Source organism: Gekko japonicus, unplaced genomic scaffold (assembly GCF_001447785.1).
Source record: "Gekko japonicus isolate JY-2015 unplaced genomic scaffold, Gekko_japonicus_V1.1 scaffold405, whole genome shotgun sequence".
Lineage (NCBI taxonomy): Eukaryota > Metazoa > Chordata > Lepidosauria > Squamata > Gekkonidae > Gekko > Gekko japonicus.
The window spans coordinates 458,266-474,143 of NW_015175982.1; the positions used below are offsets into that span (position 1 = coordinate 458,266).

General features: G+C 43.1%; 1 protein-coding gene across 1 annotated transcript in view; it reads right to left on the minus strand.

The window, feature by feature from the left end:
* The window catches only part of PTK7 (protein tyrosine kinase 7 (inactive)), a 123,021-nt gene extending 116,091 nt beyond the window's left edge, over nucleotides 1–6,930 (minus strand). The window contains exon 1 of the mRNA XM_015426249.1: nucleotides 6,875–6,930. Within this exon, the coding sequence (XP_015281735.1) occupies nucleotides 6,875–6,920 (46 nt within the window). The 5' untranslated portion in view covers nucleotides 6,921–6,930. The remainder of the gene's footprint in view (nucleotides 1–6,874) is intronic.
* Nucleotides 6,931–15,878: the final 8,948 nt, after the last annotated feature.

Consider the following 15,878-nt stretch of genomic DNA (forward strand, 5'->3'; position numbering starts at 1 on the left):
TTTTTCAGCCAGGTAACAAGCAGTGCTCAAGCCCCACTTTTTTATGTGGAAAGAAGCAAAGCTACAGTTCTAAATATTATTCCTATACAGCAGGGCACACAAGGTCATTCCTGCAGACACATTCAGTGTTGCTAATGTCTACCTTTGTAGTGTAAACAGAGCTGAAAGCAACAAACATTTTCACTTAATTGAATGGACAAGAATGCACACTCCAGTTGAAAGCTTTCCAAAAACCAAGTTTTCAAAGTGTGCACTGGAGTGCCAAAAATGCAATACGATGCAAGACAGATTGTGTAAAGAAATATTTATGAATACAAGAGAACCTGAAAGCCTTCTGAAGCCAGGGTTGAAGCCTCGCCCTGCTCAGGAACAACTGGCAGATATGACAAACTCCCATTATATCATGACAGAAGAAAAAGGGGTGTCTGGGACTGTTTAGCAAGATGCAGGAAGAGGGAAGTACCTAACCTGTGGCATCTAACCAACAGAACTGCACACTGTTTATGTAACTGGGCATAGAAGGTACACCCACCTGGTACACCCATAGAATAACTACTCTGAAAATGCACTTAAAGAGTCATGTTTCCAACATTCCTTCCCCTCCCAGACTCATTAAGGAGAGTGCCACACAAAAAGAGAAAAGGGATGGTGAAATACACACAAGAAAAGGTAGGCTGCCAAGAAGGAGCGGGACAAATATTGAAATATAAGGTAGCACAGATGCAACATTGAGTATAGCAAGTTTAATCAGTTTAATTCCTTGATGTATTAAGTCATCAAGGAATTCTGTAATCCATCATTTACACTTTTCTACACCTGCAAAAAATGGTAAAGATATTAGTTATTATGTAAAGAAATACCTGCAAGTAAAAACCACAATAACTAATAGCAGACATTAAGAAACCAGACTCCAAACCAGACAAAATGAGGTGCAAAGGACATCAATTCCTGAACACTGGCACAACAAAATGGTGGGCATCTTAGAAGCCATAAGCAGATGTATAAAGTATACTAACAAATATGAAGGCCACGAACACATTTTGAAGGAACTAGATATCAATGATTCACAACAAAAAATTATTTTCTATCTGGAGCAAATACTGGAAGAGAAAGTGTTTTGCCAACTATGTTGATGTTAGGACTTTTTATTTCATTTGAAGGAGATGGTGTAAAGTTCTACAGCACTCCCCAAAATGTGTGTGCATGCTAATGTCAAGTCACTCCTGGCTCATGGCGACCCAATGAAACAATGTCTTCCAAAATGTCCTATCATTAACAGCCATCACATGTTGGGTCTTCCTCTTTTCATGTTGCCTTCAATTTTTCTTAGCATTACTGTCTTTTCCGGTGACTGTCTTCTCATAATGTGACAAAAGTATGATAGCCTCAGTTTAGTGATTTTAGCTTCTGGGGAGAGTTCAGGCTTCATTTGATCTAGAACCCACTTAGTTGTCTTTTTGGCTTCTAAAAGGAATACCAGAGTGTAGATCAGCCATGGAGAACACTGTTCTACAGAGCACTGGTGTTTATGCTTCATGCTGATATTCTAAGGACACAAAGCTTTTAATACTTGGTAGTAAAGTTAATAAAAGCTGTGCACTAGAAGTACTCCTGCAATGAAGAATATTGTGAGCCTTTGGACAGGACCCCGCACCCCCACCCAAATTTACAAACAGTTGTTATGAAAATGACCCTCCTGTTCCTGCCTCTATTAATCTGACTGAGGGCAATAACTTGCAAAGGCAATGATGCTTTGATCATCTAAGCACACAGAGAATGGAATGGAGTAGGAGTATGGGTACGAAGAGGGGCAGTATCTGGAATGCACTGCAGAGAGGAAACAGGCCTCACAAAAAGGCAAGGCAGAAGAGTCAGGGAAGCTCAATACAACTGGGAATGGAAATTTAAAAGGCAAGGATAGCAACACAACTGTTAACTGGTTTTATATTTTTTCAGAGGAAGATGCTGACCAATAAGGTAAGGAATAACTAGACTTTTTAAGTTCAAGGTATCTGCATTCAATATTTGTGGTTTCCATGCAGAACTGCCGCCCTCCCTAGTGTTTTAGATCAGGAAGTGTGAAGCAGAAAGCATGGAATCATGAAGAGAAACAAGAAGAGTTTTAACTCTTCACTCTCAGACCACACTTCCTTCTTTATTCAAGGAAGCATGTTAAAAAAATATATATTAACATGCAAAAAACATACTGAAGCGGATGTCAATCAATTTCCTTTCAAGCAAAGTAAGTCATTTCTGTTGCTCATAGATACATAATACACAGCTTCACCGAGTTGCGTATGTGATCTGTGCAGGTAGGTTTTGAGATATAATACGTCACATCTCCCTTTAAGTAGCACTTTTGAGCAGCATGGAATGTTGACACTATGACACTTCTCTACACAAAAGATCACAAGGAAGATATTTGTTTTCAAGACTGCCATGAACAAAGCAAGTCAAGTCTCAGCTAACTCTCAGCTTATGGCCTTTTCCACAAACATCTGTTGTTGTTGTTCAGTTGCACAGTCGAGTCCAACTCTTCACAACCCCATGGACCACATCACGCCAGGCCCTCCTGTCTTCCATCATGCTCCGGAGTCTGCTTACGGTAATTTCATGTTCATTGTATCAATAACATTGTCTAACCATCCCATCCTTTGTCGTCCCCTTCTTCTTTTACCTTCAATCTTTCCCAGCATCTGGGACTTCTCCAGTGAGTGCTCTCTTCTCATTTGGTGGCCAAAGTATCTGAGCTTCAGCTTCAGGGTTGATTTCTTTTAGGATTGACTGATTTGATCTCCTTGCAGACCAAGGGACTCCAGCCCCATAATTCAAAAGCATCTATTCTTCAGTGCTTGGCCTTCCTTATAGTTCAACTCTCACAGCCATACATTACTACTGGGAATACCATTGCTTTGACCATACGGACATCTGTAGGACTACCTTAACATAGCCTGTTTCTCACAAGTCTCCGAACATATACCTGTTGAAAGCCCCACAGCTGCTTTGATTGTTTATACGAAAGCTACTTACACACAAGCTTAGATTGTGTATTTCAAATATAGATTTATTTACTTGCCTGCCTTTCTCACTAAACTCAACATGAATTCCAACCATCAAGGTGACAAAGCCTTAACTATTACCTTACATGCTCTTGTACAAATCCACCTTCATTGGTTAGCTGTTATTACAAAAGCATTATAAACTAAATTATCTGAACAGAGACCACAATTTCTATATTCTGCACATCTAGGATCAAAGCAGACTACTGTAAAGGTGAGACTATTCCTTTACTTGCACTAGCACAAAGTTCTTTCCCAAAAGCATTAAAAGCTAATATGTTTATGACATTAATACATACTACAATGAAAAAAGCAAACAATGGCGGGGGACATACCTTCCCACACTAAGTCTTTTAAAAACACTTAAGCATTAGATAAATTGCAATTACTTTACATAAGAATTGAGATCTAAGAGCCTAAATAATGCTATTTATTACATTATACAGTTCAAATAAGACACAGCAATTATTCCAGACACTTTAGGAATTCTCACCTATACCAACAAAGAAAACACTACCCAAGGAATGTAATATCACACTACTGCCAAGGAACCTTAGCCAAGCCTCAGCCTTGCACCACCCTGCAGATGTTACCTCCGGTGAAAGGGTAGTATAAGGGCTGGTTTTACAATTTAACTGCTACCTTACTTCAAAGGCTTCTGCCATTCCATCCAGCATGCCCACAGAGCTGCCCTGTAATTTAACTAATCACACCAGCTTCATTTCCATGCATTTCCACCCTTCTTTCATGGGTTATTCTTGTACCTGTGCCTACTTGCCTTTGGCATCTATTTTGAGGAACAACTTAGCATTTTGAGTGCATGCAGAGACATTTTTCTATATTCAGTGGAAATAATACAAATATGAACACCTAAAGCAGCATCCCAAACAAGCAGACTGCAACCACCAACAATATGTATATATATTTTAAGTTTCAAACTCTTGAAGGATTAAAATACACTCCTCAAGAAAGTGATTGCTACCGGTACAATGCACTGTATATGAAGGAGAGTAATCAGTTTTCAATGCACTGCTGTTACATTCAGCTGGATGATCTCTTCTGTTTTATCAGGGAGGGGGACAGAATACATCTCTCTCTCTAGTGTACCAGGCCCTTCCATACTGATGCTAACTGTCACTGCTCATCTCTCAAACCCTTGTGAAGGCCAAGTATTAAAGCCATTCTTCCCAAAGATTGAACTATCTAACTTTACTCTTTAAGCACATTAACCACAATTTCCCCACCAAGATACAGGTGGCAAATTATTTAGAATCCCATGTAGATATTACAGTGCATTATAGAGATATGCCTAAAGGGTTTTTTAAATTACACAGCATTTAGCTAAATCAAGCACAGTGCCAACAATACTATATATACATTATCTACTGAAGACTGCCCCTTCAATTTCTACTATGATAAAACTATATCATTTCTCAAACTGCAACCGTGTTGTTCTCTACTGAGGTTCTCTGAACAACTCAGTCTATTGCCAGTTATACACTGTGGTAACAGGAATACATTAAATGTTGAAAGGTGAAGAACAAAGACAGCATTAGCTCTTTTCAGCATTAGTCAATTAGCCCAAATTTGAATCAAGGTATGCTAGAAAATTCCACAAGTACAATGATGATGATCAGCTGACTAGAAATTTAAAAAAGAGAATAAACTGAGGTGATATCAACTAACATTCCACACTTAAAAGTTCAGTAAATGCCACACATCACTTGCACCAAAGACTGCAGTCAAGAAAATATTACGCTGTACATTATAGGGAGAACATTATTTATAAACCTGCAAACAGAAGACAGAACATTCTTGCACAGGAGACCAACGCAACTCAACTATATCTTTGCAACAGAAGCAATATGAATTAACAGGCCATACACTGTCATTTTAACAGGCTTGTCATTTTTTTGGTTGTGGACCAAACTACAAAAACCACCTATAAGCAGTTTCAGGAGTTCAAAACAAGTGATAAATTCACATTTCACAAAAGTGTTTTTTACAAAGATCTTACAGCACAGATTCTACAGGGCTAAACTAATCTGGCATGATTATTGGACCGTAAATACTCACTCCACTACCTATACTTGCTGAGATGCTCAGCTCCCTGCCTCCAGAACAAATAATCTGTTTCTGCCCTAAGTAAGCTGTTCTAGGCAAGCTCTATAATGTTTTTATTAATGCTCTCTTCCCTATTGCACAGTGTGTGAAAAAGGTTGGGAAGGGAATTTGCCTCACCTTGCACTTTACAGGATAATGGCACCATTCTGATCAAAGTGTGAACTAGCCCTCTCAGTCAGGGTCACCATCCAATGTTAACATTAGATCAATTCCAGCTGAGATCTGCATGGCAACTATTTGGATGTCAACCAGGGATGCAGATGGGCAAGAGATTCTGACATTTGCTAATGTAAAATCCATATTAGCCCAATGATTTTTTTCCAGTTTAAACACAGGAAGTGACTAAATTAAAGTGAGTAACCTCTTCACTGCTCAGGTGTTAACAGAGTAGGCACCTGCATTTAGGTCCATTATCACCAACTTCAGTGAAACTAGATTTGCTTATCTAGTACAGCTTGACCCCTAAAACATCAAATCATAGTGTATTCCTAAACCTCTGCAATTACAGTTTACTTCAACTAAAAAGATTACTGAAAATACATTCCCCAGTTTTGTCACATAGATTAGGATGAAATTTATCAGAATGTGCCCAATAATTCAAGAAGTTCAACAATGGAAGAGTTGGAACAAAACCTTTGCAACCTGCAAAAGGAGATTAGCAAAAATTAAAGCAATTACCTTCTGTTGTTGTCGTTTTTTCCTTCTCTGTAAAAAGTCTATAAAAGCTTATTAAAGTATGCAAACGGTCTTCATACAAGTGCCCTTCCTTGGGCTAGAATAAAGAGGTTGGCAAATGGAAAAAAAAAGGTCGCTGACAGGATAGGAATGTAAAAGAGGCCACTAGCGCCTACTTAAAAAAAAAAAAAAAAAGTGCTGGCCTGTATTCCTGTGGTTCCTCCAACCAGCCTAAACACACACACACTGGCCTCTTTGGAGTAGTTTCAAACCAGCACGTTAGAGGCAACCAGGAGACAGAGATGTTGCCTGGCTGCTTGCTCCAGAAAGATCCCGCTGTTCAGCCTGAATGGCACCAAGCAATTGCTGGGCTTGTATGGGGGGAGGGGGGGGGTTTGGGTTGGTAACTGCTGTTGCGGCGGCGGGCACAAAACCAAGGGGACGCGGGGATGAATATCCGTTCTGCCTGCAGAACGGCTTGATTGGCGCTTGGCACCAAATGGCTAGCGAGAGGGTGAGCCTCGGTGCGGCCACTTCGTCGTCCACTCCCAACGACTCCGGCGAACACAAAGAACTCCCCGAACGGGTTCGTCGCTCCTTCTTCGTGCAAACAGGCGCTCCGCCTGCCTTTCTCGCTCGCACAAGTTAAGGAGCAGAGCAGCGCGACCCCTGAACAAGTTCTGAAGCGCCTCGACACACACACACACACACACACACACACACACACACCCCATTCAGCACAGCGGTCGTAGACTGAATGGTCGCGCTTTTCTCACACATACGTAGACGTGTAACCCTCCCACTCGGGGCGAAACCACAAAGCGGCGGCTACACAGCTCGGTCCTGCCTCCAGCAAAATGGGATGGAACAACCCAGAGCCAGGGTACTCATCGAGGCGAGGGACCCATGGCTGGCCTAAGCGTTGCCTCCGCGGGGAAGGAGGGCGGGCGAGCGACCAGCGGCAAGCGAGGCAGCCGACGAAGGAGCCCCCCCCCCGCGCGCCCACTCCGACTCACCCAGAATCAGCAAGACCCGGACCGCCCGCGCCACCTCCACGGCCATCTCTGCTCGGTTGGCTCTCTCCCGCAGCGCCCGGCCACCTCCAGCGCCCGCTCCTCACTCCATGCTTCTTCCCACACGAATCTCTTCACCCGGGGCAGCCCAGCCGCCTAACCCATTCCCGCCCCGCCCCTCACACGCCCGGGACAAGGAGGAGCTTCCGGCCCCGAGCAACCTGCCTTCGCTGTGCAAGGCAAGCCGGAACCTCTTCGTCCCACCTATTTCTCCCCCTCGCTCTCCAAAGCGCCGGCCCGGCTGGCGAGCGACCCCTCCTGGATGCGGGGGGCGTTCTGAATGGGAATCCCAGGCGGGTTTTTTTATCTCACAGAGCGCACGCAGTGTAAAGGTTCTTCTTCAAGACTCTGTTCCTTTCCCGTGGGTCCAATGCAGGGTCTCTTCGCAAGGCTGTTTGGTGCTGTGGTTAGGAGCAGCGGGCTCTAATCTGGAGAACTGGGTTTGATTCTACTCTCCTCCACAAGAAGCCTGCTGGGTGACCTTGGGCCAGTCACAGTTCTCTCAGAGCTCTCTCCGCCGCACCTACCTCACAAGGTGCCTGTTGTGGGGAGAAGAAGGGAAGGCGATTGTAAGCCGCTCTGAGACTCCTTCGGGTAGTGAAAAGCAGGGTATAAAAACCAATTCTTCAGTTCCAGGCAGTCCAACTTGCTATGAACTAGTTGTTGGGAGCACCAGCCGCCACATAGAGTTGGCTCTTGGCACAGCGTTCTGAATGCCTGCGAAACTTGATTTGCCTGTGCATGCTGGAAGCTTTTCTGCCCGTGGGGCTGAATTCATAGGACTGGCTCACCTAAAGCTGGAAGCCAACCGGCGTAGGCTTCCTTAGCGACCACCCTGTACCTATGTGTTTATGTGTGAATAGATAAAAGTGGTTGTGTTCTGTTTTCGTGAAATGCCCAACTTGCAACAGCTTTATTTCCACCATTGTATAGCTGCCAAAACGAGGTTGCGCAATTGGGGTAAATGTAGAGTGAGTGAGTTACAAAGCTGGATTGCCGACTGCCAGTGGTGATGTAAATCACTCAACTGCTTTGCTGTGTGCAGCCAAACGCAGCCTCAGATGAACTGAAGGTACATACCTGCACCAACCTGGTGATGTAAGTTGGCCCAAAAGAATGGTAAAACTGGAAGCGGCAAGGATAAAGACTCCTTGGAAATATATCATGCACTCACTTGAACTATTTGTTTCAGAGTGAACCTATTCCACCTCTTGCCAAGAAGTCTCATCCACCCCCAAAACTGCATATCTCCAAACAGAAACTTGGGGATGTCTGTGCTTGATTTCCCCAAATGTCATATTCTTGATGGGGGAGAAAAGTACCTAACATATACCTATTCAGAGTTCTACTTAGGTCTATTCAGTGGGGTTTTCTCACAGGAAAGTGTCCCTAGGATTGCACTGTCAGTTTTCCTTTGTTTGTAGGTATCTTGGATACAACACATCAGGTTTTCCCCAGAATGAGGCTGAGGAGTCACCATTGTATCTTTAAAGCAGACTAGCTCAGACCTTGAAAAGACGTTTGTCTCATGTCTGTGGGTAGAATGAACTGAAAGTAGCTTTCTAGGGAAGGAAACCATAAACCCTCAGGGAAGTAATACAGAGGGTTTCATTTCCGGCCAGTCATCCTGATAAGTATCTTACCATGCCTTGAGACCCAACCCAAATACTGATAAGTAATAGTCTCCCTGTCCCATACTCTTTTATTTTAACCTGCCGGAAGTAAAAACTGGAAATACAAAATATGGTAAGGTGGTATCTTCTGTTGTACAAACTTCTGTTCTGCCTGATGAAGAGTGTGCAAAAGTAAAAATATGGCCATAATTAGATATTTTTATTTATTTACATTATTTATGGTCTGCCTATAGAATACATAGTGTAAGTCAAAAACAGTGTAATGGGATGAACTTTCACATGCCATAGGAAACTTTCTAGACCCTAAGGTGGCACAGTGGGGGGCATGTCCCCCCCCCTTTCTTGCTTATTTTGTCTTGTGTATTCTTTGACATCAACAGGTCAACTTTCTATGAGCAGTATACTCAACCCATCCTAACATTTCAGTTGTGGTTACATTAATGTCACACCAGCATGGCTGGATTTTAGTCTGTTAGAGAGACAAGGTATTGCTGTCTCCTACTTGAGGACATTTTACAAGGGGCTGCTAAAGCCATTAAAGAAACTAGTCTCCAAGCCCTGAGAAGTATTCCTCTCTCTGATCACTCACTGAGAAGATCAAAGGGCTCAGGGTCCTATTCCATTTCTTGATTGTCTCAAGCTGGGAACAGCAAGGCTAGTGACAACCCTATTTCCTTTACAGACTTGCAACTAGGGATGAGGCTATAAAGATTATAACCTTTGTTCATGTTCTCACAACATCCTTACTGTGTAGTAAATGGCCTTCCTTACCTCAGGGAATTCACATGCTGTTCAGGAAAATTGCAGGATGAAGAGTCATTTGCTGCAGTAATTTGTGAACAGTGGTATATTTCTTTTTCTGATATCAAGTTTGGGATATATTAAAGGGAATTTTATTCCCAGTAAAGGAATAAAACTCATGGGTAAAGATTTTAATTCTAACAGCCTTGTCTAGTAGTTGCCATTACCATCCACTGCTGAATATTAAGGAGGAATGGCTACTGTGTATAAAAAACTCCCAGCTGTGTGTACTAGTATTTTCAACGGTTCGGTTTAAAAACTCGTGAATATTTTATTTACTTCACTTATACCATACCCTTGTCCCCAGTAGAGACCCAAAGCATCTTACATTGTTTTGCTCTCCTCCATTTCATCTTTATATCCACCCTGTGAGGTAAGTTAAGCTGAATGTATGTGACCATCGTCATCCAACAGGCTTCCATGGCAGAGTGGGTATTTGAACCTTGGTTTCTCAGATCCTAGTCTGACACTCTAACCACTATAGCACACTGATATTATTAACCAAATAAATTGTCAGACATTGCTTGTAATATTTTTATCCTGCCTTTCTCAAGCGTACGGGTAGCACATTAGAACAGTCATGTGCTTCCAAAACTGATTGATTTTGTGCTGCCTAAGGAAGAGAGGGAAAAGCAACTCCATACTCTCTTGCTGCAGCTTCAGAGCGATGGCTAAAAAGCTTTCCTCCATACTGTTGATGTTTTCACTCAGAGCTCAGGTCTGAAATGATGTATGTGGGCAGTGGGGGAGGCTCACAGAGTGAAAGGCAATATCCAGATACAGAATTCCTGGTTTGTGAAAGGTTCTGAAGTATGAACCATGGTTGTCCACTACCTTTAGGGAAAAAATGTCCTGTCCCTTTAACATAGGTGTATTGCTATGTTATTTATCTCCATCCCATGAAAAGCTTCAGCTGCCCATTTCCACACATTAAAGTTCTATGAAAGGGAAAGACCATTTTTCTCCAGGCCTCTTGGCAACCCTAGTACCATCACTTTTATCATCTTTGGATGATCTGTAGTTCTGTCAGCTAGTCCTTGATCTCAGGTTATTTTTGCCCTCAGGTTATTTTTGCCCTCATAAAGTGGAATAGTTACCAAACAGTGTGGAATAGCCCCCTTTTTGTCTTGTGGTGCTTTTTTCCTCCCAGACAGAAACCAGCACTAGATGCTTTTGCTTCTTAGTTCTGCTGTGATGTTATCTCATTCTGAAGGGGGGAGATTGCTTAGGTGGAATTAGGTTCAGTGCCTCACAAGTGGAATTCCTGCTCCCTTTGTCTTTCCAGGAGACAGCAGTTTAGAATCTCACACGACTGTGTTGCCAAACCAGGAAATTAGTGGTAAAATCTCTTCACTACCCCCCCCCCCACATAATACAGAATGTTTAGTGTGACTTTAAAGATACACTCTGCAAAAGCTTATGAATCTTATGGTGCAATTCTGGGCACTGTTATACCCTTTTAAGTCCACTGAAGTAAGGATTGTACTGTTAAATAGGAGCTACTGGCTGTTTGTGAACCAAGCTAACAGGAATGCTCCTGGAAGTTTTCCCAGGTGTAGAAAATAAGGCATTTTTATTAGTAACAGATAAGACACTGTGAGGTTCCAGCAGTGATGGTGAGGAGAGGCAAGTGATACTTATAAATATTCTATATATCATTTTCTTTTCTGTATTGTATGTATTGATCATATGCTTGGGAAACAGATAGTGACTGTGGGGATCAATATAACAAAGAAAGGGATTTATGTTTGGCATATTAATCAGTGGGAGAGGTGCATAAAATAAGGGGAACTATACAATAGAGTGGACTATTGGAAGTGTAATATACCAATGTGGGTGTGAAGGGAAGTTGCCACATACCTTGTAGTTATATAGCTTTGCCCCACCTGGCTCCCATATTTTTGTATGTGATAGTGAAATTAGAATTTATTATTCTCTCACATGCCTCCCTCTAGCTTTTGAAATGCCAATCTTCAAAACAATTTATGTGGGAAATTAATTTCCGGGCAAAATCAGCAGGCTAATAGGCCAATGGATCTGTGGCTTTGTAGCACAGAAAAAAGATCTAAAGGTAGGGGGAAGTAATACAGATTTGTGCAATTATGCATGGTGTAGAAAAGATCAGAGAATGTGTCTTCCCTATCCCATAATACTGGGATTTGGGGTCACCCAGTGACATCAATGCGCAAGAGATTCAGTAAAGACAAAAGGAAATACTTCATACATCTATCATGTAGAAAAAGTATCTCCCTTACATATCTAGTCCTTTAAAAGGGGACTAGACAGCTTTATGGAGGATAAATCTGTAAATAAATTATTTTTTTCCTTGGAGGTTTTTGACATTAGCAAAACCTTCCACCAGGAAGTTTTAAAAAGTTTTTTTTCCCTTCTGGGAAGAGAACAGGCAGGAAGGGGGTGGTAATGCAATTGCTTCCCATCTTACCTTCATACAAATGCTAATAGCAGGAGAGATAATGGGTGGGTCAAGCTCTCCCCCTTCTTCTAGCAGGGATCAGAGAGTTAGAGGACTTTAGACTAGAAAGGTGCCAGGAATAATCTCCAGGAAGGAGCTGCAGGAAATGCTTGCTTGACTTGGCCTGACCTGGCCAGTGGGTCCGGGAAAGAGAGGTGATAGAACTCAGGGGAGTAAGGAGTTAAGGTCTCTTTTTGCTGAGTCTGTCAGAGGAGGCAGAACTCTTAACCGAGATCTGGGAGAGGCAGCCATCTTGACCATGTGAGCTGGAAAAAACCTCAAGGTAATGGTCACTCTGTAGATATTTGTAACTTGCTAATCTTAGGGAGCCTGTCCTATTTTAACGTCTGATAGAGCATGCATAGAGAGAGGGACAGAGGATTTGCATTTTACCAGTTTATTTTGGGATCCCTTGCTCAATCTGGTGCTGCACTAAAAGGATGCTTATGAACATTTGCTTTTAAATAAATACTTTATAACCTTTGAAGTTGGCAGTAGTTTTCTGTACCACATAGATCTCCACCATTTTGGACATGCTATTCTAAAAGGAGTGCCAGGGGAAGGCAGGTACTTGGCAAGTGGCTATTCCTCCAGGGGCACACAAGCCATTAAACTGTCCCCATGGTGACCAGGCACTGGGCAACAGGAGACACAGAGGCAAGGCCTCAGATCTTGGAAGGGAAGCTGGGAGTCCTGACCCTCCCTGGGGGCAATTCCTACAAAGGTCAGGTGGTGGTGGCAGGCTACTCGAGAGAAAGCCCCTCCCATAACAAGCAGAATTCTATAAAATGCAGAGATATGCAAATACACAGAGTCCCAAGTATATGCCACCTAGACTCCTTTGATTTGAAAATGTGGCATTCAGCCACATAAATCTTTAACTTGATCCACAGCCTTTTAATCTAGATGACTGTTTCATCGCTTATGCCAAGTGCCTTGGCTACCTGCCTGCAATTACTTTCTTCTCAAATACCAAGTTGGCAAAAGCTTTTTGTGCCTTTGTATCACATGTTGCATATTCCCCTGTCGTGTTCAGGACAGGCTTGACAATGTTTTTGGTTGCTTGCTTGTTTCTAATGTTCTTGTAAAATGTTTGTCTGCTACTCTGTATGTGCCTCTTTATGTTCCTGTTAGGGCCTTAGATTATTCATCACACCAACAAATTCAGTTGCCTGGTAGCATTAACAAACTGCAGGCTCTGGAAAAATGACTAGTCACTTTCAAGAAACTTTCCCTTTTCTGCAAAGTGGGTTAAAATTGGAATAAGAGCTTCTCAGAATGCATTTCTAGAAGCTGAGATCTTGGCAACCTTATAGCAAACTTCGAGAATATGGAAGCAGCCAGTTGCAGTCCTCCAGCTGCCACCTGATAGTTGTCCCTGTGCTTAGGGTAGCCCATCTGGCATGCTTCTTCTCTTGTAGCTCCTATTATGTGCAATGGGATCCCTGAGAAGGTGAGGGAAAGCTTATCTCTAGAAATATGTTAGGCAGTATGAATGTGCATTTGGCTCAGCCAAGCCAGGGGGGGGGGGGAGACCCATATCATGCTGATAGAAAAAATGGAGGAAAACACTTTCTCTGATCTGATTCGGCTTCCTGAAAAAGTACTGCCGTATAGAATGCCTCCTTGATCCTGCCTTCCCCAGCCTGCTCCCTGCAGCCGGTAGGATGAGGAAGACTGGATCGGGGAGGCATTTAAAGATGCTTCCCTGATCCTTCCACCTTGGATGGGGGGAGGGGAGAAAGGCAAGGCTGAAGTGGTTTGGATCTAAGAGATCCAAGCCACTTCAGCCTTGCCCTTGGTTCCCACTGCTTTGGCGGCGGGCAGAGAAAGGCAAGAAGAGAAAAAGAGAAGAGATTGAATTTATACCCCGCCCTTCACTCAGAGTCTCAGAGCATCTTACAAACTCCGTTCCCTTCCCCTCCTCACAACAGACACCCTGTGAGGTAGGTGGGGCTGAGAGAGCTCTGACAGAAACTGCTCTTTTAAGAACAGCCTGACAGAACTATGGCTTGCCCAAGGTCATCCAGCAGCTGCAAGTGGAGGAGTGGGGAATCAAACCCAGTTCTCCCAGATTAGAGTCCGTGCACTTAAGCACTACACCAAACTGGCTCTAAGAGATCCAAGCCACACGTCAGCCTTGTCCTTGGCTCCCGCTGCTTGGGCAGGGGGGAGGGAGACGAAGGGCAAGGCATTTGCCTCCCTGCACTTTCCCCAGCCCACCCACCGGAGGAGGCAGGCTGGGGATGGCTGGAAGGATCAGGGAGCCTCCCCAATCCAGCCTTCCCCAGCCTATTCGCTGCAGCAGGTGGGCTTGGAAAGGCTGGATCGGGGAGGTATTTAAAGATGCCTCCTCGTGTTTTCTCCAAGCCACTTCAGATTTGCTCGCTGTGGCGGGCTGGCTGGGGAAGGTGTGGGGAGGCATTTAGAGATGCCTCCCCAATCTTGTCTCCCTTCTCTAGGAAATATTTTAATATTTAGCAGGCCAGCTAGAGAAGGGAGAAAAGATGGGGAGGCATTTAACACACACACACCCTGTAGTCCTGTGAAGGACAGCAGGCTCCCATCATTGAAGGGAAGGCAGATTGCCTTCCCTTCAATGAAGGGAATGTGCCGCCACTGCAGTGCGACTCCAGCAAGGGAGGGGCTTTAAAGGGGGGGCTTTAAACTTGAAACCCCCTCAGTCTCTGGAGTCCTGCCACAAAGGAGGCATGCCCCCTTCATTTAAGGGAAGGCAATTTGCCTTCTCTTCAATGATGGGAGCCTGCTGCCCCGGCAGGAATGGGGGGTGGTTATTATACCCTATGGGGATGATCCCTATAGGGTATAATTGAGCTGAATAAATTAGGTGGTACTGATCATTTCTGATCCCCAGTATCTTACCAATACTGGGATTTGGGAATATTGGCAAATACCGATATTTTGGGGGTTTGGTATATCCGAACCCTAAAAATACCCCCCCAAAAAATTGGTGCACTCCCCTATTAGGCAGTGCTGGAGTGCCATACTTATTTGCCAGATGTTTCAATGGAGGATAAACTGCAGGTGTATTTTGAGGGGAGGTTATTATGGTTTTAATTTTGTTCTGTTTTCAATTTACAATATGTAACCCACCTTAAGCTATGAGGAAATGCTGGATATATTTATTGTAATAAATATAAATAAAATAACTAGATTCACTGTCTTTCACACCAAGGCAACCACAGGGCATTTTACAATTTATTCTGAAGGACAAAAGTGAAGTATGTATTACTATTGCCATCTTACTGCTGCATCATACCCAAATAAATTAGCCTTGTGAAGAGAATATGACAAAGGACCAGTACCAATACCAGCCCCTAAAAATGTCATTAGTTTCAGGTAGACAACCCTGTTGGTCTTCAGTAGAAGAGCTAGATTCAAGTCTAGTGGCACCGTAGAGACCAACAAGATTTTCAAAGTCAAATATCTCTGGGTTAATATCTGATGAAGTGAGCTCTGACTCTCAAAAGTTTATCCTCCAAAGATCTTTTTGGTCTCTATGGTTATACTGGACTTGAATCTAAGTCTTCAATGAATATAAACATTGTTGCCCCCAGTGTCAACCTTATGGATGCTGAAGGGGAAGGAAATCAACTTTTCACCATCTAGAGAAGTAATCTGCATCTGCAGACAGACAGAGAAACTACATAGTTCAGTGGCTACTATAAATTGATTTGGTCTGCAATTATGCAAAATGTGATTAACAAAAATAGCTTATCACTATCTTATTCGAAAAGGAAAGATTTCCATTGCATCTGTTCCCGCAGATCTATTTGAAGCAGCCAGATTACTTGGCTGATTGCCTGGCCCAATAGAACCATACTGTCTTCCTAAACTTTAATATTCCATTCCTTTATATTACAGTTTGCTGATTCTAAGCAAGCAGGTGTTGTCTTTGTTATCTAGATATTCTTTGGATGTCAGCTGAATCCCAAATCTGTCACTATTAGTGAAACAGTAACTCCAAAGGTAGCCTGAAACTGTATGAAGACCCAGCTTGCCCCTGGAAATAGATATT